Here is a 21,599-nt window from a genome sequence, read left to right on the forward strand (position 1 = left end):
ATCACACACTTACTCTCCACTATAGTCTTGCGACCTGAGCTGTCATCACTGATCTGCTGAATGTTCCCGAAGTGGATGTCACTGTAAAAGATCCGGTTGGCTCCCTTTCCACCACCACCCCTGTAGTCAAAGGTAAGAGCAATGACATTCTTCATGTGCTCTGGGTCTTCAAAGGGTTTAATGGGAGCGTTGAGATTCGTTTCATCCGACAGGTGGATGCTCTTTAGTATCGTGCGCTCTGAGTAGAGGAGGTAGCCGTCATAGTCTCTGCAGCTGCGGCTGTCCTCAGCCAGCATGCCATGTGCACATGCGCAGGTACGATTGCCATTACCACGGAACAGACACAGTTGTTCACAGCCACCATTGTTGTCTTTACAAACATTGGTGCCTGCAAATGATATGAAGTGATATCCATTAAATTAACTTTACACCAGTGTTTTGAAACTGTATATTGTCAAGCTACAAGCTACTCATAATTTAAAAAGGAATATTCCGGGTTCAATAAAAGTTAAGCTTAATCGACAGCATTTGTGGCATAATATTGATTACCACAAAAATGTATTTGGACTTTTTCTTTAAAAAAAGCAAAAATCTGGGTTACAGTGAGGCACTTACAATAGTGAATTGGGGCATGATTTTAGTGTGATAAAACCAACCTTTTCAGTGTTGTTATAGTCAATTTTACAACTTCGTTGTCATATTGATATAATATCAGCAAACCCTAAACTCCTAAAACAACAATTTTAACAACTTTACAGCTCAAATAATACATGAGTTTTAAAAGAAGAATGAATGTAAGTGATTTTATAAAACTATAAGCTTCGTATTTCTGCTTTTAAATCCTTAAAAAATTCATGTCCACATGCCATATTCACTTCCATTATAAGTGCCTCACTGTAACCTCGATTTTTTGCTTTTTTAATAGAAAAGGAGGGAAATTTGTGCAACAAATGCTGCCGAAAATGCTTGCAATGGACCCGGAATATTCCTTAAAAGTAGTTCAGCTACAGTCAAGCTGGCTTACTGATAAAGTTACTACACTACAAGCTACAGTACAAACAAAAAGTAGCTAGCTATATTATTACAGTAATGCCCCAGTTCACTTATCTGTAAATCTATGTGTGCGCGATACAACGATACAAGAATTTCAATATAGCGTTTTACAACACTTCGCCACTACTTCTTGGAAAAAGTAGCTTGTAGCTGAAAAAACAGCTGATACTTTCATGCTACTTAAAAATTTATTTAATTTAGTAGTGTATCAACTTAAGATACTCCCAGTGTTCTTTTTTACAGTTTTTTATATTTTAGTCATAGTTTCAGTCTTCTGACGAAAATAGCCTTAAATTTAGTCAATATTTCGTCATGTCACATTCATTCATTATAGTCAATTTTACTGACTGACATGGCATTTTTGCATTTGAGTTAATAAGAAAATGTTAAAATTATATCCAAAATTACAGAAAAGTTTCAAACGTTCCAAACTTTAACCCTAATATTCAAACACTGAAAAATATTATTTATGTTAAAATGCTTTAGCTTTCTGTTTTAGACAATTTAGGATATTGCATGAAGTGTAACATGTTTTTACTTAAACAGCGCATTGATCTTTTTTTGTGCATGGTTAATATCTTGTATTAGTACTTTTTCATGTCAACTGTACTGTGTTTAAATTAAAATCGTTTAATTATCATTAAGCTCTGTCTTTTACATCAGGCTTTCGTTAGTGTTGAAAAAAAAAAAACTCTGTCAATGAACATTTTTATCAGTAATTTAGCTGATGATATAACCACTTGTTACACCTTGTTGATCCATAAATGTTAATATCTGAAAAAGTGAACAGCTACACATTACAGGTATGTGGTCTATAGTGCATTATAAGCTTGTTTATCTCTCTCTGTGATGTCTTTTGTTTCATATATAGTGCTTTTCCTACAAAGTGCTTGATTAAATGGGTACATACCTTGCTGCCTGGCACGGTTGAAGACTTTAATGTCTTTGAGCTGCACACCAATGCCTGTTCTCAGATAAACCATATCTGTGGCATTGTCCTTGTTTCCTCTCTTGATGGAGCCATTGGCATGAGTCCTATTGGAAATATAAGATAAAAAAAAGCTCATTACCATTGCCATATATACCTGTAAAATCAAGAGTAGGAGTAAGGCATAAAGCCTCTGAGAAGACAAATGAACATAAAAAAAATAAATAAAAAAATAAAAAGAGTAACATGGGGGCGAGTAAAAATGTGACGTAATAACAGGTAATCGTAAAGAAATAATGTGTTTGCACCTGTCACTCCAGTAGATGTAGTCTTCAAACACAGATACTGCAAACATGTCCATGTTGTTACTGGACAGCACCAGTTCACGGTTTTCTCCGGTCTCCAGATTAATGCGCTCAATTTTGTCTGTGCGGGCATCGCACCAATACAGCTGTCCCTCCTACACATCAGACAACATTACACACTGACTGTACAAAAGAGTTCACTGCTAGAACCCTGATTTTATGAGTGTATTTACTGAGTGTGTTGTAATCTGGATAATGTAATCACATTCCAAAACTCAAGTAATTGAAACTAGATTACATTTTTAAATGTGTGTAATCAGATCACAGTTACTTTTTAGAGTGTAAATTGGTAAAAGACATGAAATCTGATTTATTAAAACATACCATGAGGACTCCAATAGTAATCAGATTAGATAAACTAAGTGTAATCTAAAAGATTACATTACTGATTACAAGCACTTGTGTAATTTGTAATCAGTACTAGATTACATTTTAGAAGTAGTCTATCCAACACTAAAATCAACATTCATCATTCTTGTTCTGGCAAAGAAACGGTGTGTTTTTATACAAACCTGGTAGTCGATGGAGATGCCATTTGGCCAGCTGATACTGACATTGACAAGAACTACTCTTTCAGAGCCATCAAGACGAGACCTTTCAATACGCGGATACTGACCCCACTCAGTCCAGAACAGATACCTGTACACATACCACACACACACACACACACACACACACATTCAAGAAACAAACATGCTTAATTTCCTAAAACAAACAGCAAACCTAAATATTTAAGCCCCCACTGCATTTCCTTTAACATACAAATTCACATCCTCACTAAATGTTTGACACATTCCCTCACCCTTTCTCTGGATGCACAGCAATGGCTCGAGGTTTGTCCAGTCCCTGCGAGACGACTACATAGCGGAACGAGCCGTTAAGTCTGGCCACCTCAATAACATCAAAGCCCTGATCAGTCCAGTAGATGTTCCCTATTTACACAAAACTCCATATCATTGTTCACACCTTATCACAGATCGTAAATGTGTAAAGCTGTAATATGCGTAAAGCTTTAAGTTTGTGGTTGTGTAATTGCACACCTGCAATCCAGTCTACGGTGATGCCTTCCACACGTCCGATTCCATTGGTCACAATGTCCTCTCTCCAGGTCTGGTCTCTCTTGGCTCTGCTGATAGTGCTCAAGCCCATATCAACCCAGTAGATGGTGTCGTTCTCTAAAAGGCACAAAAAGCACAGAGCACTTCAAGCTACAGTACCTTAATTTACAGCCTTTTTGCAAAGCAGCTTTCAACATGTTCTTGGTCAACAAATCTTTGTACTCCTTGTACAAATTGTGTGAACAGCTGTTTCTGACAGCAGAGTATGATGTGGTATTTGTGGACTCACCAGCATGGAAATCAATGCCCACAGCTAGAGAGGTGCCTGATACTGGTACCAGGGCATCAGATTTATCTGACGGGTCCAGGGGGATGCCACGAATGCCCTCATGCACAGAGTACAGCAAAAAAGAGCCCATGCCTTCATACGATAGTGAAGTACACACAAATCTTAGAACACAGTCATATAAAAGCAAATGGCAAACATCGGAAAAGTATGTTTTTGTGTTTATAAGAGGTCTTACCTTCACAGGACTGTTGGCCACTCCTCAGGCTGTATCCAGCTGTGCACATACAGGCTCTAGTAGTTGGTGAAGTTGGCAGGCAGAGCTGAGAGCAGTCGCCATTGTTCTTTCTGCAGAGGTTGGTACCTAGATATCACAGACAAACATATCAATAATTCACATCAATAAATTGACCTATTAGTTATTATATATATATATATTATAATATTATATAATAGACCTATTATATATATATATATATATATATATATTAATAAACTGGTAAAAAAATCAAGTACGCAATGTATGCAAGCACCAACACACACCCAGGTGATGTACAGTCTCATTGTAGATCTTCATATGCATCATGGGAGAGGTGTTATTCCGAAGAACCTTCCAGTTGCCCCCATCATTCTTGTCACATGTACCAATCTGATCTGTGCCCTGATCTGCCCACCACAGCTTATTTCCTGCACATAAAACAAAATATGTCAATAAGTATCACAAATTGCATTTATTATTCTGAAACCTAGATTGATTGAGAAACAAGATGATAATATTATCTCACCCATGATCGCAAGGGCGGTAGCTTTGGTGAGTTTGCCTTTCACTCCTTCAATGATCTCTAGTCCAGAGCCGTCCAGCTTGCAGCGGTTAATGGTGCTGTTCCCTGAACTGATCCAGTACAGTTGCTCCATGTCATAGTCAATGGACAGACCTGCCAAAGACCAAAACAAACATGTAAAACATCACCTCCTAGGGAATTGTAGAAACTTGCCTGCAGACATTTAATTTAGCTATGGGCAGTGGAAAGGTAAACTTCCCAGAAATCTGACAGGCTGCTTACCCACTGGGCCTTTCTGATTGGAGAAGATTAATGTGCGGTTGGTGCCGTCCATGTTGGCCATACTGATGTTGTCCCCATCAATCCAGTAGAGCTTTCTGTAAACAAACAAAACTCAAAGAATAAGAGGATATATAGCAACTATAGACAGGGATCCAACTACTTTTGACCAAAGACTTTCCATTACTTTTCCAGTTGTTTGTGATTAATGGACAAGGGCTTTTAAAAGAGGGAACCCTGTATGAAATAAGATGCGTCTCTAGCGAGAACAAGTCCTGGCATAAACTAGATATAAATCTGAATGCAATTTGCAAAGAGCACCATGTTCTTAATGGTTTGTTGATTTTCACTATTTGATATTGCAGACATGGAAACAGCATTGTCACTTTGTTCTGTTTTTGTTTAAAAAGTTTCTCCATACTTCAATCAACTGAAGGCATAAATTCCCAAAACTCTGTAATCTACTGCCAGAACAAGAGGAGTAAACACCAATTTACGATTTTGGAGTGGAAAGCATGCCAAACATATGAGAAACAAGTTACAGTAAGTCTCTCGCATGGTCTGCATGCACAAGAATACGATTTTTTATTAGAAATTGGCGGGTCAAGAAACTAGCATGCTGGTCCCAAAAACAAGCAAATCTGGTTCACATTAGCTACACAGCAAACAGATCGTGAAGTGAGGGTACTGGAAACTATGGGCCACCGTATGCTCTGCCTTTATGTTCACACTTAAAGAGAAATTTACACAATGTCTGCTTTAAGGCCCCAGCACACTCACAGCGAAGTGCTTCTTCGTTCTTTGCTCAGAGCCAAAAAGAAGTCAAAACTGAGCAACGACATACTGTTTGCGAAGACACTGACCATACCGCTGTGGGAGGCGTTTAGAAGAATATTTAAATATGAGGATGCTCAAGACTACATGAACATCAACTAATGTGACATTAAAATGTGTTATCAATGAGTTTTTCCTCATTCTATGAGTAGAATACACATGAGATCAGTAAAAAAGCTGACTCGATGAGTTAAACTAATATTTATGCAGCAGATAATGTGTAATTTGTCATGTTTACATTCTTACTTCATGGCGCAAATACGCTAACATGCTATGAGAAGCCATAATATGCACCATTTACCAGGGGTGTCAGTCCGCGGGTAATGTTGGACCTGAGTAACAGGGGCCCTCACTGGAGGGGGGCCCACAGAAAGGCAAAGGTGAACTGTTTATTCTCTATGACCATGTGCTGCACGGACCACTATTACTATTGCACAGCATCTACATAGCTTGCTTTCGTGAATGTTGACAGGAGAAACGTGAGAGAATAACATAACAGATGACCCCCTTCAGTCAGGAGTGCTAAGGTTTCAGGCCAGGGAAGCAACCGTTCATCAATGCGACCCTACAAACAGTCTTTATTACAGAGGCACGCAATTGCTACATTCAAAAGAAATTGCTATAAATGATTCAAGACATTTGTGCTCATGGGAACACAAATCTCACTCATGGTAACTAAAAAAAAATCTTGTCATAACATAAAATGACATCATTAACATTAAATGGAACTTGAACCATAACTATAACCCCCAATTACTTTTAAATGTTAATTAATAACATCTCCAAACAGCCCCAAAACCTGCACAGACCTACCTAATTAATTATGCGACAGCCAATAGCAAATCCCCAAGCAAAAACCACAACAGAAATTACAATATTTTTTCCCAAAAAGGTTCAGTTTTCACTTTCTGGACAGAAAACTTTTTTTTTTTTTCACTGATTTTGTAATAACTCCAGTCACAGTGACAAAAAGTATAAATATTATAAATAGTTTAATAATATTTTACGTTTATTTTGGACCCTATGTAAATGTCAGTTAGCGAGTTATAATTTACTAAAACTACATAAGAACAGAAAAGCCTCAGGATAGACTGAACAAACAGGCAATCCTCCCATTTCAGAGATCTTATGGTGACTGCCAATGCAAGGACTTGTAAATTATAAATGTTTAATTTATTTTGTTTATATGCATTTTTTTTTTTTTTTTTTTTTTTTTACTTATTTATTGCTTGATTCAAATAATGTTTGTGTTTGAAAATTAAAAAAAATTGTGAATTACCTATAAATAATATAGCATGGTTATATTATATAGCATCATCCATCTAAAACCATTTATACATAACCCTCACCACAAACCCAAAATTATTTAGGGGGCCCTAAAATAGTTCTGTGCCCGGGGTCCAACATTTGGTACTACGCCCCTGCCAATTACACACTATTTTTGTAACTTATAATGACAATGATACTACTGCAAAGATGGTGTATAAAAGAGTGTTAATGGGTAGAATACAAAAGAATGATGATTGGCATTTCATACTTTGGGCAGATGTGTGAAAAGCCTTCTCTGAAGCAGCATTTCAAAAAATAGAGTAACAGTGCACTTAATAGTATTTGAGTAATTTGATTCCTTTTGTAGACTAATTAAACAAAAATCTCATGACATGTTCTTGTAAAATGTTTCTACGTGAATGACTGTACAGAGTAGTTTCATGTGCACCAGCTCCTTAATAACTCTGCACGCCAGTGTGTTCATGTTGACTTATCATAACAGACTGAATGGGAATTAGTGGTTGGTCTCAAAGTAGGTGGAGCTCCAGGTCACACCTACCGATGATGTGGACCAATGGCAGTAAGAAGGTGTTCAGCAGCCGGTAAGAAGTTTTCCTGAAAGTTCACCTTCGTTTTTGCCAGATTTTGTTCTAAATGATGTCGCACACATTACAACACATTCCGTAGAAAGTACACAGTGGCCTTTATTCTGATCTCGTTCATTTGCACAATCCGCTCTTCTCCAAGTCTCTACTGTGGCTTCCCAAAATAGCAAAAAGGAACTAATGGAGGGAGAATGAGTGAATATGTGTGTACTCACCCCAAGACAGGATGGAGCACCAAACTGTGCGGTTTGTCCAGTCCGTGGATTACAGCATTCTTGAAGGATCCGTCCAGCCGTGCAACATTTATCTGCTTCTTATTAGCATCATAGCTGGTCCAGAAGAGGTTTCTGGAGACCCAGTCCACAGCCAGGCCCTGTGCGTTAGGGAGGTCTAGAAAAGAATGAAAAGAATCGTAAACTGAATTGGAAACTGATGCCACAAAATATGACAAAGAAAAAGTGTATGCACTATAACACGTAAACAAATACGTAAATCTGTATTTTTCAATGCCGTCTGCCTCTAAGATACTATGTACTAAATTAAAACAATAACTCTTGACTTTGTGTTCGAACAGTTATCTCACCTGCAGACACAACAGTTTCCACACCAGTCCCATTGATGAAGGCTCTTTTGATCGTTTGAGTACGGACGTCAGACCAGTAGATTCGGTGCTCCAGAGCATCATAATCCACCACTGTTACATTGTCAATATCGGGTACGGTAAAAGAGATTATATAGTTGTAATAGGGATTATCAATGTCCACTCCTCTGATTTCAATCTGACGAGCATATAGCAGGAACTGGCGGTACTCTGGATGAGAAAATCAATGGGAAAAGTGTACAAGGGGCAAATTTTAATGGTACAAACTATAACAATATTGTTCTAAACAATTTACAATACTTAATGTGGCACACAAATGAAAAGGCCTATACAGCAATTTCAGACCAAGGTCGATTTTAGGATTTTAATCTGGGGAGGTCTTGGCCCCCAATGACACTATAAGATGCGCACATTTAGTGTTTTCCACTCTGTTGCATAAAGAATGTTTTGTTTTATTTAAACTGCCCTTTCATTCAAGCTATAGCTATTTAATTCAGAATATTGTCTTCATGTTCATTGCAGAGTCACAGATTTTTAGGGGAGCTGAAGCATAAGAGTGAGGATCAAAAACATGATTAAAAAACCTGAAATCACTAAATCCACTATATAAATGCATTTAAAAAAAAAAACAGTAAAAAAAAGCTGTGCCACCCATTGAGTAGTAACTTTAGCTCTTCCAACCTCGAACGTTGATCTACTAAACACAGAGACTAAATTGTGCACAGATAGCATGCTAAACAGAGCCTACTGTCTTAATCTCACTTTTCCATTAGAAAATCCTGAACAGACAGAGAGTGGCTCCTGGCCCTGCATTTGTCACTGCCTAATGTCAGTGTTAAAATATCAGTGAACTTACAGATATTCTCTTCTATTCACTCTGCTCTCCACGGAGCCATAATGGAGACTGTGCTGCAGAATATTAAACACTGATTCTGTGTCAGGGCAGCAGGGTGCACTGTTACAGCCCACAAAAGGCTACTAACACACTCAAGTCAGCTTTGAAAAACCAAAGTGAAAGGAATCTAAAACAAAAAGTCTGATGCTGTGTCCCTGGGACTCCTGTGTCCCAGTTCTTATACTATCCATCCTAAACAGTATGCAACATAAAAAAAATTCTCAAAAATCACATTTTTCAACACTTTAGCTAATACAAATATTGAAGAATATTGAAATTAGGAGTGGGAATCACAAGGTAACTTGCGATACGATATTATATCAATATCTAGGTCATATCATAATCATACGATATAATTGCGATTATTTTTTTTTTTATAAAGAATTTATAAAGAACATTGTGATATATTGCGATATTTTACTCACTATTTTTCATTCTTCTTTATAGGACTTCAGAGAGCTGTTGCCAAATCACCAAATGCATTGTTACAATAATATAAAATAGTGCCTAAAATAATCTGAATGTAAACCATTTATTTGTGAACATTAACAATACTAACCCTCAAATAAGTCTTTTTAGAAATGATTTTATTTTGTATTTTTTTTTTACCAACATTGTATGTTGGCCTTGAATGTGGAATGGATTTTTAGTGGATCTCTTTTGTTTTCACTTTAGTTAGAGGATGTAACATTACTCACTCAATTAAAAAAATACTGCAAAAATTATGAATAAATTATATTTATAATTTTAATATATTATTATTGTTGTTATAAACAAAATATAATAATAATAATAATAATAATAATAATAATAGTACTAATAATAATCAACATAATAATACTATTATAGTCAAATTACATTTTAAAACCCTCTGGTTTATATTCTTGTGGAAAACTGCAGGAAGAAATTCAAGTTTCTGTCTGTAGGCTGGTTTACAGTAGTTTTAATATGTTTCTTAACAGGTGAAATGCTCTTCCGGTGCCGTTCTCAATTGCATGTTTTAAACAAACCAAACTATCAAGCATCTACATCTGAGATGGAGATCAGTGGAACACTCACATATTTCGAATCACGAGTTGTGTGCGTGCTACATGTAAGTGTCAACATCAGAGCAGCGCTCATTCACTAAAGCGCACGCACACTGTATATTTACCTTTTAAATGCATCCTTTTGCGATTCAAAACTATTGTATGCTTCAAGAGACTTTGAGTCTAATGCATGAGTCATATGGACTACATTAAAGTTGCTTTGATGCTTCTCTAATGTCATATTGGAGCTTAACTGAAACAACCATGACAAACAATAACACACAATACCGGATCATTGGAAAACAGCGCTAATGTGCTAATGACCAAAAGAGTGATCACTTCACTTCTGGGTATATGAACTGTAATGTCCAACATAAACAATGCCTTTTCTGGATATTTGAGACCTGTTTGGACATGAAAATGACAAACCACAATGTTGACAACTTTGAAAGAGGAAGGCGGATTTTGAATAGTCTCTGACGCATCTGTGCTGTCAACAAATTGTTCGTGTTGTGGGTGACATCAAAGGAGTTCCGTTCTGTCTCAGCGGTAAAGCATAATGACTGCGCCTTCTAAGGGACTGTTGTTGAAGTTGAAAAACGTAAATAATATTTTTGGTGCATGAATATCGATACAAAAACATGAGGAAAAAAACTGCAATACAAAATATTTCGATTTTTTCCACCACCTCTAATTGAAATGTGCTGTATGCTTTTAATGAGTTTTTTAATGTATCTACCGTAGCAGGTGTGCTTGTCTGCTTTGAGCTTCATGAGGTGTGGGCAGGCACAGGAAAAGGTCTGGTTGTAGTTGATGAGGCACAGGTGAGAGCACGGCCCCTTTCCATCATTAGCTGCACATGGGTTGGGAGCTGTAGGGAAGGAAGTTTCACACAAAAATGAAAACAAGAAAAGAATAAGAAGAAAAGAGAGGTTCATATGAGTTTTTACTAGGTTCAGATGGTGTCAAGGTAGCAGGAACAAGTCATGTGCCTATCTTCACAGGCTCTAAGTGTCTGCACTCTATTTTTAAGGAAGAGATTTTAAGTGACATGCTCTCTGAGGGTCAAGGCTGCTACATCGACCCTGTGGCAGACTTTCCAAAACATCCATTCAGTCTGATAGACATAATCTGTGACATAATGAAAGGGACTGACAAAAACAAGCACATTAAGATGCAGCAAAGCTGAATAAATAAAAGCAATAAAAAGGGCAACAAGTATGGGAAGACATGCTTGTTTTTTTGTGGGAAGAAAAAACTACACTGAGAAAAAAAACCTACCAAGCTTAAGGTATTTCTGTGCTTTTTAACATTTAAACTAATCACTAAAAGCAACATAACATTGACAGCTTCTTTTTTCAGAGATGCACAAAATATGATTTTTATTTCTTATAGAATAATGACATTAAACTGAATGCTATCATATAGTTTTCTCTTAGTTTTATGTTCTGTGATGTGATTAGATAAATTATTGCACACTGGTTCTCACCCTGAGGTTGTCTAGATGGATGGAACACTTGGAGATCAAATGGTTGAGTGTTTGTTCTCTGCACCACTGTGACGTTGTGTCCTGTCCATTTGTTGGCCTTAGCCAGAGTGTTAGTACGCCAGTCCGTCCAGTAGACATCTCCTCCGTACATGGTGACAGCAAAGGGGTGTGACAAGTATTCGTGACCCCGGAGCACCTCAATCAGGCCAGAACCATCGTAAGCAGCAGAGTAGATGGCATCAGATCTAAACATACATTTTTATTGTTAGAAATTCAAATTATGTACTTGAGATAAAGCCTTTTCACACTAAGAATGAAAATCCTCTGCAAATATTTGCTAAATCGAAAAAAACTAAGGCTGTCGATTTAACACATTAAGTCAGTGCGGATTAATTATATAAAAACATGACATGTTAAAAAATGTACGCAATTAATCTTGTCCTCAGACTGTAATAAGGAATGTATTACTGCAGGGGGCAGTAAGCGAAACTCCAGTTGTATAGGCAACACGCAGCTGTACAGAAAACAAACAGCATTCAGGCTTGCTTTACACTAGAGATAGCACAAGAAGAGTACGTGTTCTTGCATTCAAACATAGCTGGACGGAGCGCAATACCGAATGCAGGGATCTTGACATGTGCTTTTCTAGGTTTTAAACTATGCTTAACTTGACACAGTTAAATTATAAATGCTGTTATGACGCTACCAAAAGTGAGACGCTCCAAAAAGCACCCGTGTGATGTATGTGTACACTGACACATCCTTTGAAAAGCCTTAATGATAAATCTATCTCAGACAGACTGACAAATTTAATTGAAAAAATTATTGGTGTGTGGACTGTAGGTTAAAGGTACACTCAGTAACTTTTCTTTGTGTAATCTTGGACTTAGACTGACACCTAGCGGTGTGGATGCAGCAACATTTAAAATCAATAGTTTTCAGTTTTAGATGCAATTGTAGAAATTTAATATTCACAGTCAGCAATGATTACTTTAATCAATGAGTGAAATTGTCAAATAACATGATGGTTATAGAGATTAAGCGAGTAGTACTCGGTCATGTGATTGTAAAATGGCAGCCCCCATGTGCGGACCCTCTCGATGTAGAATAAAACAGCTTCTATAAGGTTACTGATATAACTGTATAGTCTTCATTTAATGGGAGTTGTCATGATATCCTACATAAACTGCAAACTTACAATTCATCTCTTTAGTGCACCTTTAATGATAGGCTTATGTTCAATAATATGGAAAAATATTACAAAATATTGCCTTCTAAAGCCACTATCTTATCAATGCTTTACTCATCTGCCACAATAATGCAATGCATTGTAATTATCTGAATTATTATATTTATAATATAGATTTATCATTATTGAATTATAATTATTTAATAATTATATATTAAATCATTGTTATTTGTTGGCCTTTCTCAGCAAATATACATGCGATAAATGTGATTAAATTAATCGGCATTTCATGTAATTCTTTTCCCGCCGCTGTTTTGCAAACCATTCTCCATTTCCTGCAGTCCTGAGCATCTTCCGGGTTGACTCCAATGGCACGCATGTCATCTTGAATACAGTCCATCCAATGTTTCTTGGGACGGCCACATGGACGCTGGCCAGCTGAATCTAACCTCTCTGCCATTTTTGCCACACGCGCTTCCTCGCTTCGCATGGCATGCCCATACTTCCGAAGGCACGTCTCTCACGCATCTTGTCCTGGATCGGGGCGACACCTGTCACCTTCCGTACATCAGTGTTGGCCACACGATCCATTCTTGTAAGCCCTAGTGCCCATCGAAGCATTCGCATCTCCACTGCATTTAATGTCGCCTCACGCTTCATATCATGCAATTAATTTGATTTAAATAATATAAATCAATTGACAGAAAAGAAAAAAGCATTCCTATGGCCAATAAATGTAAATGCATCACAAGCTATTTTGCCAAACAACTTTAAACATCAAAGGAAGAAGAATTTATTTTGTGCCGAGCCATAACAAACACTGCTGCTATTGTGAAATTAGTTTGAAGCTGTTTGAAAACTCTCTAGTAGTGTTAGACATTCTTCTGGTCCAAGTTTATAGCAGAAAGCACACCTGCTGAAAGGTGCACTGTGCCACCTGCTGTACTAGATTGTTTTTGTTCAGTATGGTGAATATTCAATTCGTCCTCAGCGTGAATATCTTTCTCTTTTCGCGATTCATTTTTTCTCTTTTTCACAATCGCTTTTGGTGTGAATAGTCTGCTTGTATACCTGGCATCGATCCATAGAATGCGACGCTCTAAGTAGTCCACAGTGAGACCGTTAGGCCAGCCGCCATTCCCCGTCTCTCGGTGGATGGTCCGACGGCCCTCCCCACTCATAGAGGCAGCCTCTATCCTGGGTGAGCTGGCATCCCAGTCTGTCCAGAACAGAATACTGGGAAAAAAGATAAATGTTTATAACTTTTAACATCATAATCTTGGCCTTTGGGGTCACTGTAAAATAAGACCACAAAGTTAAATGTTTTTTTACCCATCTCTTGGGTCAAGCGCAATGGCGCGTGGATGCTCCACCTCTCCGGCCAGTAGTGTCGTACGCATGGTTCCATCCAGCTTGGCCACCTCAATCTGATCCAGGTTGCTCTCCACCCAGTAGATGTTTCCTGCAATCCAGTCAACAGCCAGTCCCTCCGGAGTGGCCAAACCATACTGAATCACCACCTCAAAACTGGTCAGAGCTAAAACAGGGAAAAATGGAGAATTTTTGGGCCTAGAAATTAATAAAAGGTCAGATTTCTTAGCTTCCACTGAAACACATAAGATGCTCTTTGGTATATTCCCAAATGCTGAAATATCATGGAGCATCAGGTTTTGCACAATCCATGTGGAGTCCATGCCAGACCGAGTTCATGCTGACATTAAATCAAAATCTAAAAATTCTTATATTAAATTAGAAAAATGCAAAGTAGAAGCATATTGTGGTCTCAGACTGTTGGACCCCACTGTATATCGGCTAATAAATCATTTGATTGTTTCCAGCCTGAAAGCTGTATAAACCAATGCTGCAATAAATATCCACCATTCTGAGTTACAGACATGTTGATGAAAATAAACCATTCCCAATCTTAGCAATCCTTCCTCTGATCTCTGAGTGACTCCTAGCAGTTAGTGCTGCTGCTTCACAGTAGTAATTAAAGGGCCAGATCTCCTCTTTGTTGGGCTGGAGACAGAGTGGCCTCTCCAGTGGGTGTTGAGAAAAAACACTTTGTTACTTTGTTTCAGTGCTGGCAGCCACGCTGTTCATATTTTTACTCTGTCAAAGAGGCAGCAGCAGGGATCTGAAACTTGGACACTATCGTTTCTCTGGAGAGAACTGTTCGGAGAGGGAGGGAGGTATGGAGTGTGTGTGTGATTAGAAGCAACATGGTACTTTCGACACTACTTTTACTTTGCCTGTAATCACGCAAACTAGCAGTGAGACAAATGGGTAGAAACAGAGGCTTCCAAGTTTATTTTTTGATCACACACACACATGTTGGTGCAGCTATCATTATGAGGACTCTCCATAGACATAACAATGTTTATACTGTACAAACTATAGATTCTATTCCCTAACCCTAACCCTACCTCTAAACCTCACAAAAAACTTTCTGCATTTTTACATTTTCAATAAAACATTGTTTAGTATGTTTTTTAAGCGATTTGAATTATGGGGACACTAGAAATGTCCTCATAAACCACATTTATAGCATAATACCCCTGTAATTACCAGTTAGTAACCTAAAAAAAGTCCTTGTAAAACACCCAAACCCGCACACGCACACGCGCACAAGCACACACACACACACACACACACACACACACACACACACACACGCGCTATGGTTTTGTGGGCCAAACATGCTTGTAATGATTTAGGTCTAGTTTGGTATGCTGAACAGAAAAATGTGGGGAAAAAACAGCAAGACATCAAAGTAAACACAGAACTCTTTTTAAAGAAGTCTTTAAAAAAGCAATTGAAGTCCCCTTTTTCCCAAAGCTATTATTAACTTAACTAATAAAGTTGCTAAACAAAAAATATAATCCAGTACATAAAAAAAGTTATTTACCTCAAAGGAATATTCTGGGTTAAATATAACTTAACCTCTTTATACAGCATCTGTGGCCTGCTGTTGATTACCACAGAAAATAACTGACTCGTTCCTCAGTTTGAATTTCTTTTTTACAAAAAGAATATTTACAGTAAACCTACAGTGAAAATCCATGGGGGCAACTATACATGTGCATAAACATCAATTATCACAGCGTTTTGAAAGTTGAAGTCACACTAATTTGAAAGCTACAATACTTAAAAAATACACTTGTTAGCATGAGAAAGTGTGATATGTTCATCCACTAAATATACTGTAAGTGTTTTAACAAGCTTCACACTTGTATTTTTAACCTTCTGGTGTATTTGCCCACTTCCTTAGGCTTCTGTTCTAAGTGCATCAAACTTGGGAAAAAGTAAATGACAGCATGCCACAATTGTTGTCTATAGAGTTTAAGTTGTATTTAACCCAGAATATTTCTTTAAATTACACATTTTAATGATATTAACCATATCCATAGGAACTGCCACTCCTGTAAGAAATTTTGGAGACATCCCCTCACCTCCGTTTTCAGACAGCTTTCCACGATAGATCTTGTCCTCGACCACATCAGTCCAGTAGAGGGAGCTCTGGTTGAGGTGGAAATCCAGGGCAATGGTGTTACGCAAGCCGGGCACCAGCACGCTGAATTCACCCTTGTACAAATCAATCCGACGGATCTCATGCCGGTTTGAGAAGATGATGAAGGGCTTGAATGGATCTAAACAGCATGGACATGTAACATTAGGAAACCGCACAACAATGCAACTCTATTACCAAAGACCAGTCTGAGTCTTGACTGTGATTTTTTAGGTAGGCTTTGTACGAAGTGTTTTTAAGTGGTAAAGTGGAGTACTAACTCTGTTCCAACATTTACAGTTTATTAAAACAGATAATACTAAAAGGAAAAGTTGACCGAAAAATTAAAACTCTTTCATCATTTACTCACCCTCATGCCATCCCAGAAGTGTATTAATTTGTTTCTTCTGCAGAACACAAACAAAAATTTTTAGAAGAATATTTTAGCTCTGTTGGTCCATTCAATGCAAGTGAATGGTGGCCAGAAATTATAAAGGTATGGCTCCAGTGATTAAATCCATGTTTTCAGAAGCGATATAATGGGTGTTGGTGAGAAACAGATCAATATTAAATCCTTTTTTACTATAAATGTCCACTTTCACATTCTTCTTGTTTTTGGTGATTCGCATTCGTCATGCATATCGCCACCTACTGGGCAGGGAGGAGAATTTATAGTAAAAAAAAAAAGACTTAATATGTATCTGTTTCTCAACCGAACCTATCATATCACTTCTAAAGACATGGATTAAACCACTGGAATATGGAGTCATATGGATTATTTTTATGCAGCCTTTATGTGCTTTTTGGAGCTTAAACATTCTGGCAACCATTCACTTACATTGTATGGACCTACAGAGCTAAAATATTCTTCTAAAAATCTTAACTTGTGTTCTGCAGAAGACAGTAAGTCATACACATCTGGGATGGCATAAGGGTAACATAAGAGTAACAAGAATAAATAATGAGAGAATTTACATTTTTGGGTGAACTATTCCTTTAAGCCTTTGAAATAACCCAGTTTAGCAAGCAAGTACAATCTTTTAACATGGATGCAACTAAACTCTGCTAATTTACTATGCTCTTTTACACTTAAAATTCAAAAGATTATCCTCAACATACTGGGGTTGCTGGCACGGTAGTTAAAAATTGATGACCCATGAACCATCAATATGTTCAAGCCCCTTGGGAATTGTTCTTAAAATATGTGTACTAAGGTTAGGTATCAGTGACTACCTCACAACACAATACATATTGCCATATAACAATATGACAATATGTAACGATTCAATAAAATACATAAGAAAGGCTTTAAAGATCATTATCCTCCTGATGCCCAGCAATTCATTTTTGTATAGGACATTTTTTCTTAGCTCATACATGCTACAGTGGTAAATGTTGGGGTAATATCAGAGAACTCCTTGGGCTTTTCAGAGATACCAAATGTTTGAGAGTTTGGCCATGATAACTTCCTCTCCTTGGTCTATAAATAAGGACTGAAATGTATCAAAGTTCAATTCAGCACATCAAAAACAATATTAATAAAATATTTTTTCAATAAACAATTTTTATCATATGCATTTTATGCACCAAACACTATATTGACATTTAAAAAGGGGAAATGGTAAAACTTTCTTTCCTGGGTCTCAGGAACTTATGGTAACATGACATCATAATAGCTTGTAATGTCAAATAATGAGATCTTTATAATGACAGAGCAGGCTGCATGTATGAAAATACACAGAAACATTAGTTTTCAATAATTTTCGGGGGGGGGGGGCATGAATGTAATGTAATGGTGATTGAGAGACATACCTTTAAAGCCTGTTGTGTCATATTTGATACATGTAATTTCAGCTGGCTTTTTCAATAAAATAATATACAACATTTTTACCAGGCATAAGTTGCATACATTAAGCAAATACTTATTTTAAAATATCAATAAGCTGTAATTTATCCCATCATGAGAGTATTTTTTTGCAAAAGTCTGAAAGCATTTTAAATAGATCGATATAAACAACATTTTTTTCACAAATAACCACTAGATGGTGCCAGGAACATTTGAAACTTACATACCATAAATTGTTTGGCTTTTCAGCTTGAACAGAGATTGAGACAGGAGCCGTCAAACGTTGTGTATCATATTTGATACATACAGCATTATATAGGGTTAAGCCGCTTTGGATAACAGCATCTTCTAAATTACTGCTTACTAATGCCAAATGATTTCATAGTGCCACACTATACTAGCGTACATCTCACCTATCGACATGACAGTTTCTTTCAGTCATTTCAAGAGGCCAAGCAAAACAACTGAAATATCATTAATGTATACAGTACTGTGCAAAAGTCTTAGGTGCATTAAAAACATTTGTCTTAAAATGGTTCTTTAACATATTGTACTTTTAATGTATTCCCTTTGCATACAGAATTGAACAGAAGACTAACAAGGAGCCCTACAACAGAAAGTATGGCCCCCACAGAGCCCGGATCTCAAAATCATTGAGTCAGCCTGGGATTACATGAAGAGACAGAAGCAATTGAGCCTAAATAGATAGGTTCTCCAAGAAGCTTAGAACACCCTATCTGCCAACAACCAAGAAAAACTGTTTCCAGGTGTACCTAGCAGAATTGGTACTGTTTTGAAGGTAAAGGTGCTCACATCAAATACTGATTTAGCTTTTTTATGTTTATTGGATTTTGTATGACATTAGTGATAAATGTAAACTATTTATGTCATTATTTTTGAAGACATCCTCACTATGCAACATTTTTCACAAGTGCCTAAAACTTTTGTGCTGTATATTTTTCTTCTCTCCTTCCTCCTGTCTCTCCCTATTGCTCACCAGTGCTCTTGCAGCTCTCGCTGTCTGGTCCCAGTGCCCAGCCATCGTAGCATGCACACTTTACAGTGGCCTTCTCCTGCACACAGCGCTGGCTGCACTTCAGATGTTTGGCACAGAAGCTCTGAATCTGGCAGGTCTTGTTGTCGGTGCCCAGCTCCATGCCAGCTGGGCAGGAACACAGGATGCCCTCACCAGGAGCAATGGTACAGTTATGGCTGCAGCCTCCATTATCTACAGAGCAAAGGTCTAGGAGCGTGGAGGAGAGAAAGAGAGAGAGATAAAGAAAGAGAAGGGGGTAGCAAGGGGAAAAGAATGAAAAAAAAAAGTGTTTCTAAGTAACTGCCATAAAAATGATGAGTTGCAGAGTATGTGCATATTTCATTTTAATTCAAGCCAGACATTCCTCTGTCATATGTTAATCAGAAACACAAGTAGAGCTGGCATGCTCAGCATGAGCTGCGAAAGATTTAAAGGAATAGTTCACCCAACAATGAAAATTCTGTCATTATTTATTCACTGTCCCAAATCCATGTTGTTGTTTCTTTTCTTCTTTTTTTGGAAGACAAAGAAATACAACAAGAAACTGAAATTTAAGCTATTAATCATTGATAATCTTACATTTTCCATTCTTCAAGCTATTGTATGACTTCAAAATACTTGGTATATTGCTCACCAATAGTATGAACTTTTTTTATTTGCACTTTAAGCTGGTCATTATGAGCTATGGTTGTATAAAAAAGATCCACAGAATTGTATTTTTTTTAGTTAACAATACCTTTAAAAGTGCAGTCAGTAACTTTTTGCTCATATCATCTTGGACTTACAGCGACACCAAGTGGTGTGGATGCAGCATCATTCAAAATCAACTGACCTGTTTCAGTGACATCTCTTTTTCCTCGCAGCCACCATATTTGTGACCATCAGTGGGAGGAAACAATGGCGGTGAATGGAAAAACACCCATGAAACAATAACAATAAAAACAACAAAAACTGCTTTTGATCCATGCCACATCCCAGGAAAAGTTCATACAGGTCTTGAAGACAGCACAAATATAGCCAAATTGGACTTTCGTTGACATATAAATATATTTTATCCACCGTACGCCAATTCATCTCTGTACGCTGGTGAGTCTGATGTGTGATAGATGAGTACACAAACCCCCTGGTACATCACCTTAAACAACTCTCATTCAGAAGTTACAAATATTTTGTGTTGTCAGGTCTGATTTGGTCAAAATATTACAAAATGTCTGTGATGGGGGCCTGGGTGGTTCAGCGAGTACTGACGCTGACCACCACCCCTGGAGTGGAGTGACTCCAGCTAGGTCTCCTAAGCAACCAAATTGGCCCGGTTGCTAGGGAGGGTAGAGTCACATGGGGTACCTCCTCGTGGTCGCGATTAGTGGTTCTCGCTGACAATGGGGCACGTGGTAAGTTGTACGTGGATCGCGGAGAGTAGCATGAGTCTCCACATGCTGGGAGTCTCCGCGGTGTCATGCACAGCGAGCCACGTGATAAGAAATGCGCGGATTGATGGTCTCAGAAACGGAGGCAACTGAGACTTGTCCTCCGCACACCCGGATTGAGGTGAGTAACCGCGCCACCACGAGGACCTACTAAGTAGTGGGAATTGGGCATTCCAAATTGGGGAGAAAAGGGATTAAAAAATAAATTAAAAAACCCGTCTGTGATGATCCCGTCCACATGAATGTAAGAGCTGCTTTAACTCCTGAAGAAGGCTTTTGTCCCATCCCATATCGCAGCACATTGAAGGTAATGTATATGGAACTTTGGTCACAAACATGGTGGTGCGGACATACAGTGACGTCACATGAAAGTTTTCAGTTACAGATGCCAATGTAGAAATTCACTATTCACAATCAGCCATGATTAATTTAATACAAGAGTGAAAGTGTCCAATAAAAAGACGGTTACTGAGATTAAGCGAGTAGTATTCAGCTGGTCATGTGATTCTAAAATGGTAGCCCCCATGAGGGCATCCCTCCCCATGTTGAATAAAACATACAGTATGTTTCAAAATTTCAATTCATTTCTTTAAGAGTAAAACTTTTTTTTAATGGGGAAAAAATGACTGAGTGCACCTTTAATGCGAGTTTTATTGCTTTTATGTGTGTGCCTTACTGCAGAGCTTCTCATCCGAGCCATCAGGGCAGTCATCCTTGCCATCACACAGTTTCTCAGCGGGCAGACAAATGGAGTCATTGCTGGCACAAACGTGGTGGGAGAGCTTGCACACAAGAGCCTCACAGTTATCTTCATCAGAGTTATCTTCACAATCGCTGTCCCCGTCACACACCCAGGCCTTACTGATACACCGTGCTAAAAACACATATACAACATTTTTAAGGTAATGAGACAAATTCGGTCCAAAATTTAAGCGTGTCCAAACTTTTGGCTGGTAACTGTGTGCACGAAAAAAACACAAAAAAGTGACCCTGTAATGACTCAACTGTATGAGATCTTGATGGACATATTATGACATCAACTAATATGTTGTGACTGAGACATTTTGACTTCCTGCATCCTGAGGGAGCTGCAATTTACGCATGACATCATATGACAAGAC

The 21,599-nt window shown here is 37.9% G+C and overlaps 2 protein-coding genes across 2 annotated transcripts in view; one reads left to right on the forward strand and one right to left on the reverse strand.

Annotated features, from left to right (window-relative positions):
- LOC127419518 (formin-like protein 3) overlaps positions 1-21,599 on the forward strand; it is a 489,255-nt gene that overhangs the window by 120,511 nt on the left and 347,145 nt on the right. The window lies entirely within an intron of this gene.
- Positions 1-21,599, reverse strand: part of LOC127419517 (low-density lipoprotein receptor-related protein 1-like) — a 193,324-nt gene that overhangs the window by 47,238 nt on the left and 124,487 nt on the right. Inside the window, exons 22-41 of the mRNA XM_051660970.1 lie at positions 21,155-21,352; positions 19,013-19,258; positions 16,114-16,311; positions 13,994-14,198; positions 13,733-13,897; positions 11,473-11,717; positions 10,723-10,854; positions 8,043-8,270; positions 7,675-7,849; positions 4,755-4,849; positions 4,476-4,625; positions 4,234-4,377; positions 3,929-4,054; positions 3,694-3,825; positions 3,387-3,521; positions 3,149-3,278; positions 2,859-2,985; positions 2,290-2,441; positions 1,964-2,088; positions 14-388 (exon numbers count right to left, since the gene is read on the reverse strand). Of these exons, the coding sequence (XP_051516930.1) occupies positions 14-388; positions 1,964-2,088; positions 2,290-2,441; positions 2,859-2,985; positions 3,149-3,278; positions 3,387-3,521; positions 3,694-3,825; positions 3,929-4,054; positions 4,234-4,377; positions 4,476-4,625; positions 4,755-4,849; positions 7,675-7,849; positions 8,043-8,270; positions 10,723-10,854; positions 11,473-11,717; positions 13,733-13,897; positions 13,994-14,198; positions 16,114-16,311; positions 19,013-19,258; positions 21,155-21,352 (3,483 nt within the window). The remainder of the gene's footprint in view (positions 1-13; positions 389-1,963; positions 2,089-2,289; positions 2,442-2,858; positions 2,986-3,148; positions 3,279-3,386; positions 3,522-3,693; positions 3,826-3,928; positions 4,055-4,233; positions 4,378-4,475; positions 4,626-4,754; positions 4,850-7,674; positions 7,850-8,042; positions 8,271-10,722; positions 10,855-11,472; positions 11,718-13,732; positions 13,898-13,993; positions 14,199-16,113; positions 16,312-19,012; positions 19,259-21,154; positions 21,353-21,599) is intronic.

This window comes from Myxocyprinus asiaticus, chromosome 28, assembly GCF_019703515.2.
Source record: "Myxocyprinus asiaticus isolate MX2 ecotype Aquarium Trade chromosome 28, UBuf_Myxa_2, whole genome shotgun sequence".
Taxonomy (NCBI): Eukaryota; Metazoa; Chordata; class Actinopteri; order Cypriniformes; family Catostomidae; genus Myxocyprinus; species Myxocyprinus asiaticus.